Consider the following 15,022-nt stretch of genomic DNA (forward strand, 5'->3'; position numbering starts at 1 on the left):
TCCCTCCTTCCCCGCTGCCCGCGCTGGGGCGGTCCGGGCGCGCCCTCCGCAGCCGCCATCAGTGCAGCCGTGTCTCCTCCCCTCCCGCTGCTCCCGCTGCTCCCGCCCCGGCCCGCGGAGCTGCTGCCGGTGCCCCGGCGGGTTCCAGCCCGGCAGAGCCCCCGCCCGAGCGAGGTCCCCCGGGACCCCGGCCAGCAGCGAGCCTCCCCGCCACGGCCGGCGGCTCTGCCCGCAGCCCGCAGCCGCTCTCTCCGGGCCAGCTGCGGAGTCACCGCAGAGGACACGAACCTGCGGGGACAACAGCAAATGCGCCCAGCGAGAGGCAGCCGCCCCCGCTGGGCTTCTCCTGGGCCGGAGGCGAGCTCTGCCCCCGCCCAGGGACAGCGGGCACGGCCGAGGTGTCACGAGCTGGCCGGTCCCTATTGATGTTTCCTTGTCACCCGCGCTCGGAAAGCATGTGGGGACACGGCTCCTGACTGCCGTGGGACAAGGGGCTGGCTGGGGACGGCCACTGCTAAGAAACTGTCCCCCCCACCCCGCAACTTGTCATCGCTGTGATCTGCTGCCACCAGGTCCCCCATGAGGTCACTGCTGCTGTCGCTGCTGGTGCTGTGGGTGCCGCGGCTCCCGGGGACGCTGGCAGAGGTAAGCGCTTGACTCCCCAGCCCCCGCTTTGGCTCGGCGGCTCTTGGCTCCCGGCTCGCTGCCGCGAGGGGCTGTCCCGCCGCCCCAGGACTCGGCTGCGGGTGCCTCTGTCTGCCCGTGGAGCTGCGCCACATCAGCGGCGTTCTGCATCCCGAGGGCGCTTCCCCCGCTGCCCCTCGCCCCTGGGACCCCCGGCCCGCTGCCCGGGACCGCGGCGTGTCCCTGCTGCCGTGTCCCTGTTGCCGTGTCCCTGTTGCCGTGTCCCTGTTGCCGTGTCCCTGTTGCCGTGGCTGCGCGGCTCCTCGCCCGGCAGTGGCCCGGCTGCTGTTCCCAGCCGTCCCCAGCCGCTTCGCTCTCCTCTGCCAAAAGCCCCGCCATCGGTGGGGGGCTGGAACGAGTCCGCCCGCGGAGCCCAGGGAAAAGAACGCCAGGAAGATGATGGTTCTGTTGTGGCTTGTTGCAGGACAGGGAGTGGGCAGTAGACATTTCCTTTAACGTGGGGGGAACTGACGCCAGTCCAAAGCCGGGCACACCCTGCTGGGAGCAGGCTGTGACAGAACGGGTGTCCCCTCTGCCGGGGACGGTGCCAGGGGCTCCGGGGACGTTGTTCCTCCCGTGGGGAGTGGCAGCTAGACTGAAGTCTGTGGTCCCTCCATCCTCTCCCCGTGATGGTGGGATGGAGGTGTGCCTGTAGAGGGAATGAGGTTGCCAGGCCTGTCCCGACTCCAATCCCTCCCTCTCTCTCCAGATTTTCTGTCCTGATTTGGTGGCCTCTTCCCCTGTGGGCATGGCCCCGTGTTGATCTGCAGCCCCAGGACCCATGCAAAAGGCCAGAGCAGCCCACAAGCTGCATCTGCCAAGTCTGTCTCTGCCTTGGCCAAGGGAGGTCTGAGAAGTGACCCAGGCTTTCCTAGGAAAAGGGGTCACAGCCCACAGATGCCATGTCAGGGTGGGACCTGTGCCTGACCAGCCTGACCCCTGGCATGGCACGGGGCACCTCTGCCAGGTGTTGGTCTCAGCTCAGCCCCCCTCATCCTGCCCCTCTCTCACTGGACACCTTCAATCCCCCAGGGCGAGGGATGCAACCACACAGCGCTGGAGGGCCAGGGTGCAAGTGGTGCAAGAGGTGAGTCACAGGGATGAGGTGCCCGGGCTGAGCAGGGTGGGATGTCTCAGTGCCTGGAGCGGTGAGATGAGCACGTGTGCTGGATCAGGACTCCTGGAGTTGAGAGTGGCTTTGTGAATACTCTGCTTTAGACTAACTACAGGCTACAGATCATGTCCAGGGAAGGGGGAGAGTCAGTCCTGGCTTTCTCCAGCAGCCAACTATGAGAGACAGACAAGGCTCCAGAGCTCTCTGCTTCCACAGAGCACCAGGTGGGCTCAGCAGCAGCGCAGCCACAGGTGCCATGCTCAGAGCCTTGGGGTTGCCTAGGTAGGATCAGAGTCTGTAAGGCAATCCCATGGCTGCTGTAGGCCTGGAGCCAGCACATGGCATCAGCCTGTGCCAGTGAGAAATCACCTGGATGATCCACAGGCACCTGTCAGGGCATGAGGTGTATCCAGATGTGCTGTCTGTGCTGTGGTTAGTGGGAACAGGAGCAGTGCTGGGGTCACAGGTCTCTGGCCCATTTTAGGTACATTTGTGCTGCAGATGTGAGAAAGGTGACAGAGGGAGGCAGGTGATGAAGTTACTGGAAACTCAAGAGAAGCAGAGAAACATGGACGGAGAACTCATCCTTCAGGAGATAAGGAGAGGCATGCAGTAACAAACCATCCCTGCCTGAATGCTGGGCAGGACAATGACCTGTGGGTTGCTTTCAGGTCAGCTGTGCCTGCTGCTCTGGGTGTCTGCTGACAGCGAGGGTAGCCCAGGGCAGCTGGCCCAGGTGTAGACACCTCACCCATGGGCATCCAGCTACATTTAGCCAGCCCTTCCTGAGCTGTCTGATCCTAAATATGCACTTGAACTTCTCATGGATGGCACTGAGAAGGCCTTTCCCAGGGACACTACGTGCTCCTATTCATGTCCATCTGATGTCCTCTGGTCCCTTTGCCCTCACCAGCAGGCTCCAAACCACAGCATTGCGTGGAACAGAAGTTGCACATAGTTCTGAAAGTGTTCAGCTCTGGGAAAGACACACAGCTCCTGAGCAGTGCCAATGGTGTCCCTGCCCTGGGCTCACCCTACACTGCTCCTCCCTGGCTGTACAAAAAGTGCCCCGTGGCAGGCAGGCCTCTGGGGCAGTCATTGTGCTCGGTACATGCTGTCTCACTGTGCCAGAGCCTATGTTAGCCTGTCATAACACATTGCATGCCATAAATTTTAAGTGCTAATTAGTACACAAATGTCTTATTAGCACTAGAGTTGTTTTTGGCATTTTCCAAAGGCTGAGAGCAATAGAAAGCTCATGGATGTGGAACCTGGGGACTTGGGTTAGTGCTGAACTTGGTAGTGCTGGGGCAACAGTTGGACCCAAATGATCTTAAAGGACTTTTCCAACCAAATGGTTCCATGACTCACAGCAAGGCTGAGGATGGGGGTGTGTAACAATCTGCTGGAGACATTATGAGGCAGAGATAGACCCTGCCCTTGTCACACCACCAGCCTGGGCCTGACAGACAGGATCTGCCTGGCTCCTGTTGTGTAGGTGACTCCTGAGCAGCTCTAAGGGCAGGAATTCAATAGCAGTTTCAACCACTGACCCACCAATTAGGCCAAGCCCTGTATGCCACTTCCCTGTCCCTAGACACTCTCCATTGGGGTGTCACAGCCCCATGGCCCCAGCACACTGACCTCACTGCTGCAGCACAACCAAGGCAGGGACATGCCTCAGCAGAGGCTGGGGCCAATCCGATCCCACATTTCCTCCATGTATGCAGTGTCCTACTCTTCCCATGTCACCTCTGAGCGGGGCAGCATGGGGGCGACTCATTGTCTGGATTCCCCCAAAGCAGCCTTTGCCCCCTCCTCTGTCAGAGCCCACATAGAGACAGAGACTATTGCAGGGAGCATCATGCCTCTCCTGCCATATCCATCCTGCCCCCAACTGGCCACTCTCTTGCTGCTCCATGGTGAACCCCGAGCCTTCAACATCTTTTGGGGGGGCTCAAGCCAACCAAGGTGATGAGCAATGGATTATACCCAGCCAGGGAACTTCTTTGCCTTAAATCAGGACTCTTTGGACAAAGCACATGATGACCTTCTGGTCTTTCTCCAGTGGAGCAGATGCTCCATGCTTAGGAGCATCTCTTTGACAGCTTCTTTTGACCTGAGACCATGTAGGTTTCTGAACATTCTTGTGTTTCCCAAAGGATGTTCAGAGCCCTCAGGGTGAAGGTGGTGGCCATTGCTTGGTGTACCCAGCAAGGGTGGGTGGCTGGTGGGTGGCCCTGCAGGTTGGCACCCAGCACCACCAAACCCTGCTGAGAGTTTTGGATTTGCCTCTGCAGGCACCGTCTTGAATGTCAGTGTGAGTGGCCATGACCGGTCAGACTCTTTCCTTCTGTCCTGGGATGAGCCAGAGGGAGGTGCCAAAGGATATTTGCTCGCCCTCTCCTCCCTGGGGTCAGGCACGCTGCTGCAGAATGTGTCAGCTGGACCCAACACCACCAGCTTCTGGTTCCGTGGGCTGACTCCTGGCACACGCTACGAGATCGAGGTGACAGCCACTCTGGCCTGCATGGACACCATCAGCCAGACCGTCACAGCACAGACAAGTAAGGGCTCCCCAGGACCCCAGTGCTCCTCCCAGTGATTGTTGTGCTGTTTGGAGTCCTGCTGGTTGGTGGGAGGTTGGGCTTTTCCTCACTTTCACAAGAAGTATCCTAGGGTCCTTCCTGGGTCCCCAGAGTCTTAGGGGTCATTCCCTTATCCTTGTAGAGGAAGAGTCCTGCTCCTGCACCTTGTATGGGCTGGGTTCGTGCTTTGTCTTCTCCTCCTAGAATAGCACAGGTAATGATGGACCAGCCCATGATGTGGCCTGCAGAGAGCCAAGGGGTGTAAAATGTTGTGCCTAGAGGTCTAGAAATAGCTACAAGGAAGGAGCATCTGCTCCACAATTTTGGCGCATCTCTGTCAATCACTGCTCATCCTTGCTCTGTGCCAAGGGCTGGAGAAGGGGACAGGGCTGGTGGCTCTACAGCTCAGGGGGTGATGGCAGCCCTTGCCTGCACCTCTCCAGAACATCCTTTGATTAAATCAGTGCACGTGAAGGTGGGAAACCTCGCAAAAGAGAGTAGAGCTGGAGGGAGGAGATTGGACAGTGGAAGGGCTGGTGTCAGGCAGCAGTGGCAGAAGCTGATTGTCACAGAAAGGTAGGTGGCAGGGCCCCACAGGACCAGCAGGAACAGAGGACATGTCAGCGGGTGAGCTTCCAGGTGATGATGGCTTCAACTTTATGTGTTGACCCTGACCAAGCTTCCCTGCTCAGTTCAGAGTAACTGCTGAGACTGATCCAAGGGGATGGTGCAGCCCACACAGCCCATGGGAGGATGGTGAGTGCTCAGGGAGGTGATGAGGCTGTGCTTGGGCAATCCTTGCTGGAGTTCCTCTGCTCTGGAGATGGGCTGAGAGATCTGAGCTTGTTCAGCCTGGGGAGGAGAAGGCTCCAGGGTGACCTTAAAATGCCTTTTAGTATCTAAAGGGGATTTGAAAATAGAGAAATAGGGGCTTTTTATATGGGCAGATGGTGGCAGGACAAGGGAGAAGAGTTTTAAACTGGCAGAGGAGAAGTTTAGATCAGATCTTCAGAAGAAATTCTTCCCTGTGAGGGTGGTGAAGCCCTGGCACAGGGCGCCCAGAGAAACTTTGGCTGCCCTATCCCTGGAAGTGTCCAAAGCCAGGCTGGACTGGGCTTGGAACAACTTGGGATAGTGAAAGGTGTTGCTGCACATGGCAGGGGGTGGAACTGGATGAGTTTAATGTCCCTTCCAACTCAAACCATCCCAGGATTTTGTGATTGGGTCTTGTGAAGCTGGCTGGCAGCACCTCACCAGGCAAAGACAAGTTCCACCAGCCTGTGAGCAACTTGCCAGGTCAGGCACTCGCAGGCAGGCAGGGAGCAGTGCCTGTGCCATGTCCCATGTCCCATGTCCCATGTCCCATGTCCCCTGTAGGGCCGTCACCTGTGCACAACCTGAGCCTGAGCAGCGGCGGGAGCCGTGTCTCTCTGCGGGCGGCCTGGGCACACGGGCACGGCGGGAGGGACGGCTACAGCCTGGCCCTGTGGCACAGCCACTCCCACACCCTGGTGAGGAACGTGTCCCTCCTGCCCAGCACCACCACCTTCCTCTTCGACGGGCTCCTGGCTGGCAGCGAGTACGCCCTGAAGGTGACCACACTGGCTGGGTCCAGCCAGGCCAGCACCAGTATCCACCAGTGGACAGGTAGGGAGTGATGGGTGTGCCTGCCCGAGGAGGAAGGGCTGGTAGAAAGGGTTTGGCAGGGAGGATGCAGCACATGTGCCAGGCTGGCAAGGGGTGGAGGTCTGCAGGCTTGTGTATGGTGGGGAGCAGCTGGAGTGTTTCATATCCGCACTGAGAACTGAGTGCCTCGGCCAAGGGGAAAGCTCTGTGCCTTGGGCCTGCCTTGCAGCACCCGCAGCTTGGATTTGTCCGTTCCCAAGAGAGAGGGGCAGTCTGGGGATCCTGGATCTCTTGGCTGCTGAGAGCTGCAGGGTGCTGCAGCACCCAGTCTGCCACCCCTTTGCCCTGCAGCCTGGAAGAACATGACAGTGTGGAGGGACCTCAAGGGCCCTGTGTGGGAGGGGGCATGAGAGGGACATCCCTCAGTAGACCCCTACCAGGCTTTGAGCCCCCATGCCATAGAGAGCAGCTGTGAGCACAGGGGCCCCTGGGGAGAGAGGAGGGTCCAGGGACCACCAGCCCCAGTGCTGAACCTTGCTGTGTCCTGCTCTTCCCCTCAGCTCCCTCCAGCCCCATCCAGCTGAGGCTCAGCCCAGGTTCCAGCACCAGCCTCGTTGCCTCCTGGGCAGATGCTACAGGGGCTGCCTGGATCCACCTTGAGCTCCGCAACCTCCTCACCCAAAAGGTCAGCACGACCCTGTCAGCCAGGAGGGGCCTCACCAGCTACACCTTCCAGCATCTCCACCCTGGCACTCAGTACTGGCTGGGGCTCAGTGCCACAGCTGGGCCTCACACTGTGGTGGGACCCAATGCCACTGCCTGGACGTGTGAGTATGAACTTGGTGGCCCCAGCTTTCTCCCTGCCTTTGATCCAGCCTCTGAATCCAAAGGTTTCCTACTAAGGCCTTGGGTGCACTGGGTGATTTTGCTTGGACTGGCCAAAAGCTGCTCCAGGATCCAGCTCTGGGACACTGCTATAGTGGGGCCAGTGAACCGCTTCAGCAAGTGGATCTCCTGTGCTGGCCTGCTTCTCTCTGTGATACAGTGAGAGCAGCCTGTGGGCTCTCCCCTAGGAGGAGGATGGAAGGGCAGCAGATCCCAAGAGTGTTCAGTGCTGTTGGGGCTTGGCTCTCATGTGTCTCAGGGCTGTACAAGGGCAGCAGAAAAACGTGGGGCAAGGGGGCAGCAGTTGAGCTGGTTTGAACTGGAGGCCTCTGGGAGGGGCTTACAGAAGAATGAGAAAGACTTTTTACATGGGCGTAATTTTACGGTGATAGGACAAGGGGTGAATGGTTTTAAACTAAAATAGGAGAGATTTAGATCAGATGTTAGGAAGAAATTCTGCCCTGTGAGGGTGCTGAGGCCCTGGCACAGAGTGCCCAGAGAAGCTGTGGCTGCCCCATCATTGGGGGTGTCCAAGGGCAGGTTGGACAGGGCTGGAGGACTGGGATAGTGAAAGGTGCCCCTGCCTGTGGCAGGGGGGTGGAATGAATGAGCTTCAAGTCCTTTCCAATCCAAACCATTCCACAATTCTGTGATGCTATGGAATGGATTTTCAGTGTGCTTTGATTGTTGTCAAGGTTATGTTGTAGTAGCACCTGATAACCTCATCCTGGTGGATGTTCCCAACATGATGGGTGCTGTGCAAATACAGCCAAGAAATCCAGGAGCCTCTGGCAGGTCAAAACAGTGAGGGCAGCCCTCCCAGAACCCACTATTACACCATTCCCCCAGCCCTCTCTCTGCTCCGGTCTCAGGCTGATGAGGGACCTGAAAGAGGACTTTGTGGGTGACACCATTTCCATAGCCCAGTAAAAAGTTCCAGTTCTGGACTTGCTGTCTCAGATGTTTCCAGGAAAACTTGAAGGGAAGTGGAGAGGACAGAGCAGATTCACACTGAACACCAGGGTAGCATTAGCCCTTGAATGATGGAGGTGCCAAGCTGCAGACTCAGAGCTGCTGTGGCCAGTGACTTGTCCTGGCACTGGCGGAACACTGGTCGTGTGTATACTGGGAGGACCTGGGTGCCACCAGGTGTCAAGTCTCCAGCTCCTTCCTGCTCCACCTGTCAGCTCAGGAAGCTAGAGCCTGCTCCCTGCTGACTCTGCAGATGGGATTTTGGAAAGTCTCCAGAGCTCCAGCTGGTTTGTTTCTGCTCTGGAGTAAGGCTGATTCCCGCTATTGCTGTCTGCAACTCTGACCTGCTCCACTGAACAAAATTCCCCCATGCCAGATGCATGAGCCAGGGGCGTCTGGCCAGGAGTTTGGTCCAGGCCAGTTCCTGGGAATATCAGCAAGCCCGTGATGGGATGTGACTGGAGTGGAGGGAGACTTTTAGGAATTTCTCAACAAAGCTGCCAGATTGTCTGGACTCTGTTAGTCCAGGAATGCTTGTGCTGGCGAGTGCAGATGGCTCACGCCAAAAGGATGTCTAAGGCTGGATGTAACCCTGCCAGGAATGAGGCTCAGAAGAGTAGGGGGTACAGAGTACCTCATAACCCTGACTCACACAATCATATTCCCTTCCAGACCCCTTGAGCCCTGGCAATGTGACCCTGAGCAGTGCAGAGGAGCAGAACTCCTTACAGGCTCGCTGGAGTATCCCAGGGGGACACAGGGACTTCTACCTGGTGACACTGCAAGAGGGAGAGGATGGCATTCCAACGAGGAACATCTCTGTTGGTGGGGACAATGATCACGTCACCTTCCACGGGCTGAGCCCTGGCCAGCAGTACTCTGTCCAGGTGGTGGTGGTGGCAGGGCCATACAGGGCATCAGCACACAGCACAGCAGCCTGGACAGGTGAGCAGAAATCCCACGTGTGGCCCTTGAGGCTGTTGCTGCTGCCTGGTGAAGGGGCTGCTGCCTGCAGGGGGCTGAGGCAGGCACAGGGACAGGGCATCCAGGACACCTGGTCTCAAGGGTAAGTTGTGGATCAGAGCAGTAAAATCTGCATCCTCACAGTTCCTGGTGAGGGTGGGCTCAGAGGTCCTGGGCAGGCTTGTGCCAGCAAGTGTCAGGCACAGATGAAGACCAGGTGCTGCTTTGTGCCTTCTGGACTGTTTGGCAGGTTGCAGGCAGCTTCCTCCCTTCCCCTCACCACAACTGGATGGGTGGGAAGGGAAGCACCACCAGCTCCTCCTTTGGGGGCATTTCTCTGTGCTGAGTTTCTCCTGGGTTACTTGTAGAGCCACAGTTGTTGCTGTCCCAGAGCTGCCACTCTGGGAAAGGACGATTGGAGCTGTACAGAGTTTGGGGAGATACCCACCCAACCTGTGGTGCTGAGGCAGTAAGAGCTCTCCCTGCAGCCCCTTCTTCCCCTGTGTGAGATGGAGACAATTGCAGTGTCACAGAATCACAGAACTGTTAGGGTTGGAAGGGTTCTCTGGAGATCATCTAGTCCAACCCTGCTGCTCTAGGGTCGCCTAGAGCAATTTGAAAAGCAGAAAATATCTCGTGAAAGCAATCTTCCTGCCTGATGCACTGTCCCATGTCGTGCTGTCCTTAACCTTTGCAGAACCACGAGCACCATCTGGTGTGAGCCTGTGCAGCCAGGGCAGCCCCCACAGCCTGCTGGCCAGCTGGGAGGAGGCCACAGGGGAGGGCTATCTGCTGGTCCTCAGCCTTGCAGAGCGCCCTGTGAAGAACAGCTCCTTGCTCAGGGGTGTCACGAGCTTCACCTACGAGGCCCTCCAGCCTGGGACACTCTACACCTTTGAGGTCAGCACTGTGGCTGGTCCCTACACATCCTCACCCCGGTGCATCTCCAACTGGACATGTGAGTGCCACAGCCCCGGGTTCCCACTGGATCCTGCCCTTCCCCTGATGTAACACCTCAGGGCACTGACAGCACACATCTTCTAACAGCTTCATCCAGTAACTGGGCAAAAGGCTCAGGAGGAGGCAGAGGTGCTGCTCTGTTTCCCAGTCACCAGGCACAGGGGACAGCTGAGCCCAGTGCCCTTCTCCTCCTCCTCAGCCCACCCTCCTGTAGCACTGCTCAGGTTGCCACTGCCTTGAGCCACACCCTCCACCACCCACCACCTCCTCCAGCACCAGAACAATTTTTTCTCTGTGCCAGTTTGAACTGTGCTGGCCCAGTCCCTGCCAGACTGGTGTGTGGGTGTCAGCAGGGGTGACAATGGTAAAAGCACCTGGATGCAGGTTTTTCCCAGGGGAGGGACTCCTGCCCCAGCACATTTGGAGTTGCACTTCTGCCAGGTGATTCTAGACTTTCCTTTTCTAGACCCTTTGCCCCTAGAGCAGCTGACCCTCAGCAATGGGGGCCACAGCACCTCTCTGCAAGCCTCCTGGAGAGCAGTTTCCTCTGGCAGCACCGGCTACACAGGGACCCTCTGGGAAACCAAATCCCAGGAGCAGATCAGGAATGTGACTGTGGGGAGTGACTGGACGAATGTCACCTTGGAGAACCTGGTCCCTGGGCGACAGTACACACTGGAGATGGCTTCTATGGCTGGGCCTTACAGATCCCCTGTGCGATCAGCCACCGACTGGACGTGTGAGTGTGACAGTCCTACCTCATCCTACTGCAGGGCACAACCATCTGCCTGTGAGAGCAGAACACTCAGAGCAGGAGAGGGAGGTGGGGAATCAGAGACAGGGGCACACAGACAGACAGAGTGGGCTGTCATCTGGAGCCACATCCAGCCATGTTGGAAGTAAAAGTGTCTGCAGTGAAGCAGGAGCCCATCACTGAGCAGAAAACATTTCCAAATGTCACCCAGGGGAAGGTGGGGACCTGCTCCCATGGCTGCTCTGGGTTTGGTGTGCTGACTCCTGACCTAACCCCAGCAGGTGCAGACAGTGGAGGGTGCCCAGGACAGTTGTGTGCAGCCCCCACACCACACCACAGCCTCCTCTCACTGTCTGGGTGTCTCTTCTCTCTCAGACCCCCTGGCTCCAGCCGGCGTGACACTGACCAACACCCGGCGCCCAATGGGGCTCTCGGCCTTCTGGGACAAGGCAGCTGGTGACGTGGACCAGTTCCACCTCCAGCTCTACAGCAAGAGCCATGCAGCACAGAGGAACGCCTCAGTGGGACCAAACACCCACAACTTTACGTTCCTGGGGCTGTCCCCTGGCACTCAGTACTTCCTGAAGGTGACTGTCCTCGCTGGCCCATACAGATCCTCATCACACTTTGCCACTGAGTGGACATGTGAGTCAGAAGTATTCCCAGTCTCTTGCAGGGATGGGACATCCTGGCACTGCCTGCAAGACTAGCAGTGACACAAGCTTGTCTGGGTGGAGGGAGAGCTCTGGCAAGACCTGCATGCTCCTTGTCTTGGCAGACAGAGTGTGTGTCGTAGGTTAGGTGCTGTGTGCTTGGCCCCAAAAGACCCTTTTCCCCCGCTTAGGTTTCCCCAGTCAGGCTGAACCTTCTGCCTAGACCACTGGTGATCTCAATCCAGCCAGGGACTGGTGGGAGAGGGATGTGAGAGAGGAAGCCCAGAGACCTGTATGGGTTTGCTGCTCCCTGTCTGTGGAGCAGAGCAGCTCACTGGGAGCTGAGTGCTCTCAGGACCTGCCTGCCGGCAGCACCCTGGGGACGTGCACAGGCAGCTTGCATGCTCCCCAGGAGAACAGGAGGTCTGGTGGCCCCACTTTTCTTTCACCCCTGTGCAGAGTTGCAGGCTGAGCCCTGGCCTCTCCAGATATCTTCCCCTACTCATGGGTCTCCATGCTCTGCTTTCCTCCAGATCCACTGTCCCTGGCTAACGTGAGTTTGCAGCCTGGCCGGAAACCCCAGGAGCTGCACGTGAGCTGGGTGGAGTCCGGAGGTGGCAGAGATCACCTCGTACAGCTCTCTGTGGCTGAGTCCCTCTCCATCATCAGGAATGTGTCTGTCCCCCGTGGAGTCAGCCAGCTCGACCTGGACGGGCTGGTGCCAGGGTCCCGGTACCGCGTGGAGATCATTTCCCAGGCTGGGCCTCATCGCATCTCCTCTCAGACTGCCGTCGGCTACACTGGTAGAACACAGCTCCCCTGCTCCCACCAGCCTTAGACATTGTGTGGATGCCCACAGCCCTCCAGCTCCCAGCTTCATTCCCAAACTAGAGTCAGTTCTGAGCACTGCAGGTTTGTCCCCAGTGACGCTGTTTCTCTCCCGCAGTCCCACTGCCTCCTCGTTCCCTGTCTGCCCGCCCTGTCAGCACGGCCCGGGCTCTGGCTGTGCACTGGGAGACTGCCCCTGGGCAGAGGGATGGATACCTGCTCAGCGTGCTCGAGGAGGGCTCTTCTGCACTGCCAAGGAACCTGGAAGCAGGGAAGGACAGTACCAATGTCACTGTGCCACAGCTGGAACCAGGAACGTGCTACCTTGTTAGGATCTGGGCAGTGGCTGGACCCTACTGCTCCCTCCCTGAAAACACCACTGGCTGCACAGGTGAGCAGCTGTGACAGCCATGGGTAATGGGATCAATGTTGGCACTTGGGGAGAGGAAATGAGAGGAGAGGAGAGGAGGGAAGGAGGAGGACACCCTGGCCTGTTTTTGGTGAAGCTGGCCTGTGGTCACATCCTGCCTCTCACAGCCTCCTTGTACAAAGATAGCTGCATGTTTAGAAGTGGATCTTTTCCTCTCTGACTCATGTCTTTTTTTTCCTCACAGTTCCTGCTGCACCAACAAACCTGAGCCTTACCAACCTAGGCAGCTCCTCAGAGCTTTACACATCCTGGAACAAGCCCCCTGGCAGGAGGGACCACTACCACGTTACTCTGTATAGCCTCAGCACCCAGAGCAGGATTCAGGTCCAGACCTTGAGTCCAGATGCCCTGAACATCACCTGGACTCACCTGGAAGCAGGCAGCAAGTTTGCTGTGCAGGTCACTGCTGTGAAAGGCTCATCAGAAGCCTCTTCCATCAACGTTACCCAATGGACATGTGAGTCTGAGTGGATGGGTTGGGCACGGTGCCCCACTGTAAGCCTTCACCTGAGCCTTCCAGGGCACCCACCACCACCTTCCCCAGCCCAAGCCCTGCCCACAGCTTCTAAGTGATGGTCCCACCTTCCTGCTCACTGCCCTCAGTCCATCCTCGACACAGAGCCAAAAGCCCCATCCACCCCCAAGGCTCTGGTTATCTCCCCTGTCACATCCAGCTGCACACCCCAGGGATGATATGCTCAAAGTCATGTGCCCTGCCTGGCCCTTCGTGCCCAGGCTTCTCTCCAGAGGATCTGTGGTGCAGCCTTCCCACTGCCTGGAGGAGCCCTGGGCACAGCAGCCAGCTCTCAGCACTAAGCCAGGAGGGCTAACTGTCTCCCTGTTGCTTTCCAGATCCCCTGGCCCCTGTCAACCTCACCCTGGGCAGCCCCTCAGCCTCAGCGCTGGTGGTGTCCTGGGCAGTGCTGGGTCAAGGGGCAGAAGGCTTTGTGGTGGATGTTGGTGACGCAGCCTCTGGCACTCCTGTCGGGCATACGGTGCTGGCTGGTGACGCCAGGAGTCACATCCTGAGGAGCCTGAGCCCTGGCACCCGCTACAGTGTGGCAGTGAGGGCCACAGCTGGGCCCTTCCACACCAGCACCCCCAACCTCACCCACTGCACACGTGAGTGTGATGCTCTCCTTGCAGCCAGGTGTTCTTCACCAGATCTCCCCTACCCAGTTCAGTCAGAGACCGTACTGGTGCAGCTGTCCTGCTTACTTCTGCCACCCTTGCAACTACCCAGTGCTCATTCTCTGCTGGATTCAGCATGAGGAGTCTGTGTGATCCTGTGCCACACCCTGTCTGTGGTGGCCATCCACAGTGATCCACAGTCTCAAATAGCAGCCAGGGAGCAAGCAGCTGCCACAGAGCCACATCCAGCCTGTGGGGCCCTGCTGCTGACCCAGCTCCTGCAGCACTGGCTTGGCACAGACATGGCATCTCCTTTGTGCTGAGCCCAGATGTGGCTCCTGGCAGTGACTTGTGTTTCCTCCCCAGGCCCGCTGCCCCCAGCTGCCCTGCACTGGCTGAGCACAGGGCACCCAGACAGGCTGAGCGTGGCCTGGGGGGCTGCAGCTGGGGGCAGAGATGGATACACACTCACCCTGTACCGTGCACATCTGGGCACTGTGGCAGCTACAGCCTCGCTTGGGAGAGACACCCACAACTTCACCTTCACGGGACTGGCCCCAGGACACGAGTACTCCCTGGAAGCCTCTGCCACAGCTGGACAGTACCAGGCAGCAGCACCCAAAATCAGTGGCTGGACACGTGAGTACCTGAAGCAATGTCCTCTGTAGAGAGCTAGAAAATGTCACACCACTGGGCTGTCCTGAGGAGAGTTGGGAGGTTCACAGGGGAGCTGGTGGCTTTAGAGGTGTGCACACACCTCTGCACAGGTGTGACACACAACAGGTAGTTCAGGGGCATGCTGCTGGCTGCATGGCACTGGCATGTTCAGCTGAAGGCTTGCACAAGGACATGCTGATGGAACAGGACTGCCCAGACGTGCCTGTGCTGGGGCATTCCCTGCCTGTGCTGCCCCATCTCCCTGTGCACAGGAGCACAGAAATGTACAGGGCACTCATACTGTACCTGTGTACAGGAGGCTCACTGGGTCTCTTCCTGCAGGTAGAAATCACCTTATCATAAAGGTTCATGAAATGATCAGTGTAGTACCAGAAGCCACTCCACAGTCCTCCCAGGAGAACAGGTCTTTGCTCTGAAGATGGGCTAATCCAGCTCTTCTCCCCCCCCCAGAAAGATTCTAGGGCTGGTCAGAGAAGAGAGGCTGTGCCAGTGCTGTCTGGGCACCTGCTGGGTGTGGGAGCACACCTCTGCTCATGGCAGGGGTGGAGGTGTTCTCACTGGGCTGTGGGGATGAGCGTGACCTGGATGAGGAGGGCTTGGCGTGTGAGGGACCAGTAAGGGCGAGCATCATTAAAGGTGAGGTGAGATGGGAGTGGAAATGAGAAAAATGAGGAGAGGAGACATTTGCCAGAGGGGATCCTCCCTCAGGGAGCACCTGTCCTGCTGCATGATGACCCACTGGGTGTCTGTCTCCTG

General features: G+C 58.1%; 1 protein-coding gene across 1 annotated transcript in view; it reads left to right on the forward strand.

Annotated features, from left to right (window-relative positions):
* Positions 1-577: 577 nt before the first annotated feature.
* LOC136371676 (receptor-type tyrosine-protein phosphatase V-like) overlaps positions 578-15,022 on the forward strand; it is a 34,262-nt gene continuing 19,817 nt past the window's right edge. The window contains exons 1-14 of the mRNA XM_066335920.1: positions 578-645; positions 1,717-1,771; positions 4,099-4,365; positions 5,764-6,033; positions 6,573-6,839; positions 8,542-8,814; positions 9,530-9,790; positions 10,259-10,531; positions 10,922-11,191; positions 11,733-12,002; positions 12,146-12,418; positions 12,642-12,914; positions 13,310-13,579; positions 13,955-14,227. Coding sequence (XP_066192017.1) covers positions 580-645; positions 1,717-1,771; positions 4,099-4,365; positions 5,764-6,033; positions 6,573-6,839; positions 8,542-8,814; positions 9,530-9,790; positions 10,259-10,531; positions 10,922-11,191; positions 11,733-12,002; positions 12,146-12,418; positions 12,642-12,914; positions 13,310-13,579; positions 13,955-14,227 — 3,361 coding nt within the window. The 5' untranslated portion in view covers positions 578-579. The remainder of the gene's footprint in view (positions 646-1,716; positions 1,772-4,098; positions 4,366-5,763; positions 6,034-6,572; positions 6,840-8,541; positions 8,815-9,529; positions 9,791-10,258; positions 10,532-10,921; positions 11,192-11,732; positions 12,003-12,145; positions 12,419-12,641; positions 12,915-13,309; positions 13,580-13,954; positions 14,228-15,022) is intronic.

This window comes from Sylvia atricapilla, chromosome 25 (genome assembly GCF_009819655.1).
Source record: "Sylvia atricapilla isolate bSylAtr1 chromosome 25, bSylAtr1.pri, whole genome shotgun sequence".
NCBI classification, from domain to species: Eukaryota; Metazoa; Chordata; class Aves; order Passeriformes; family Sylviidae; genus Sylvia; species Sylvia atricapilla.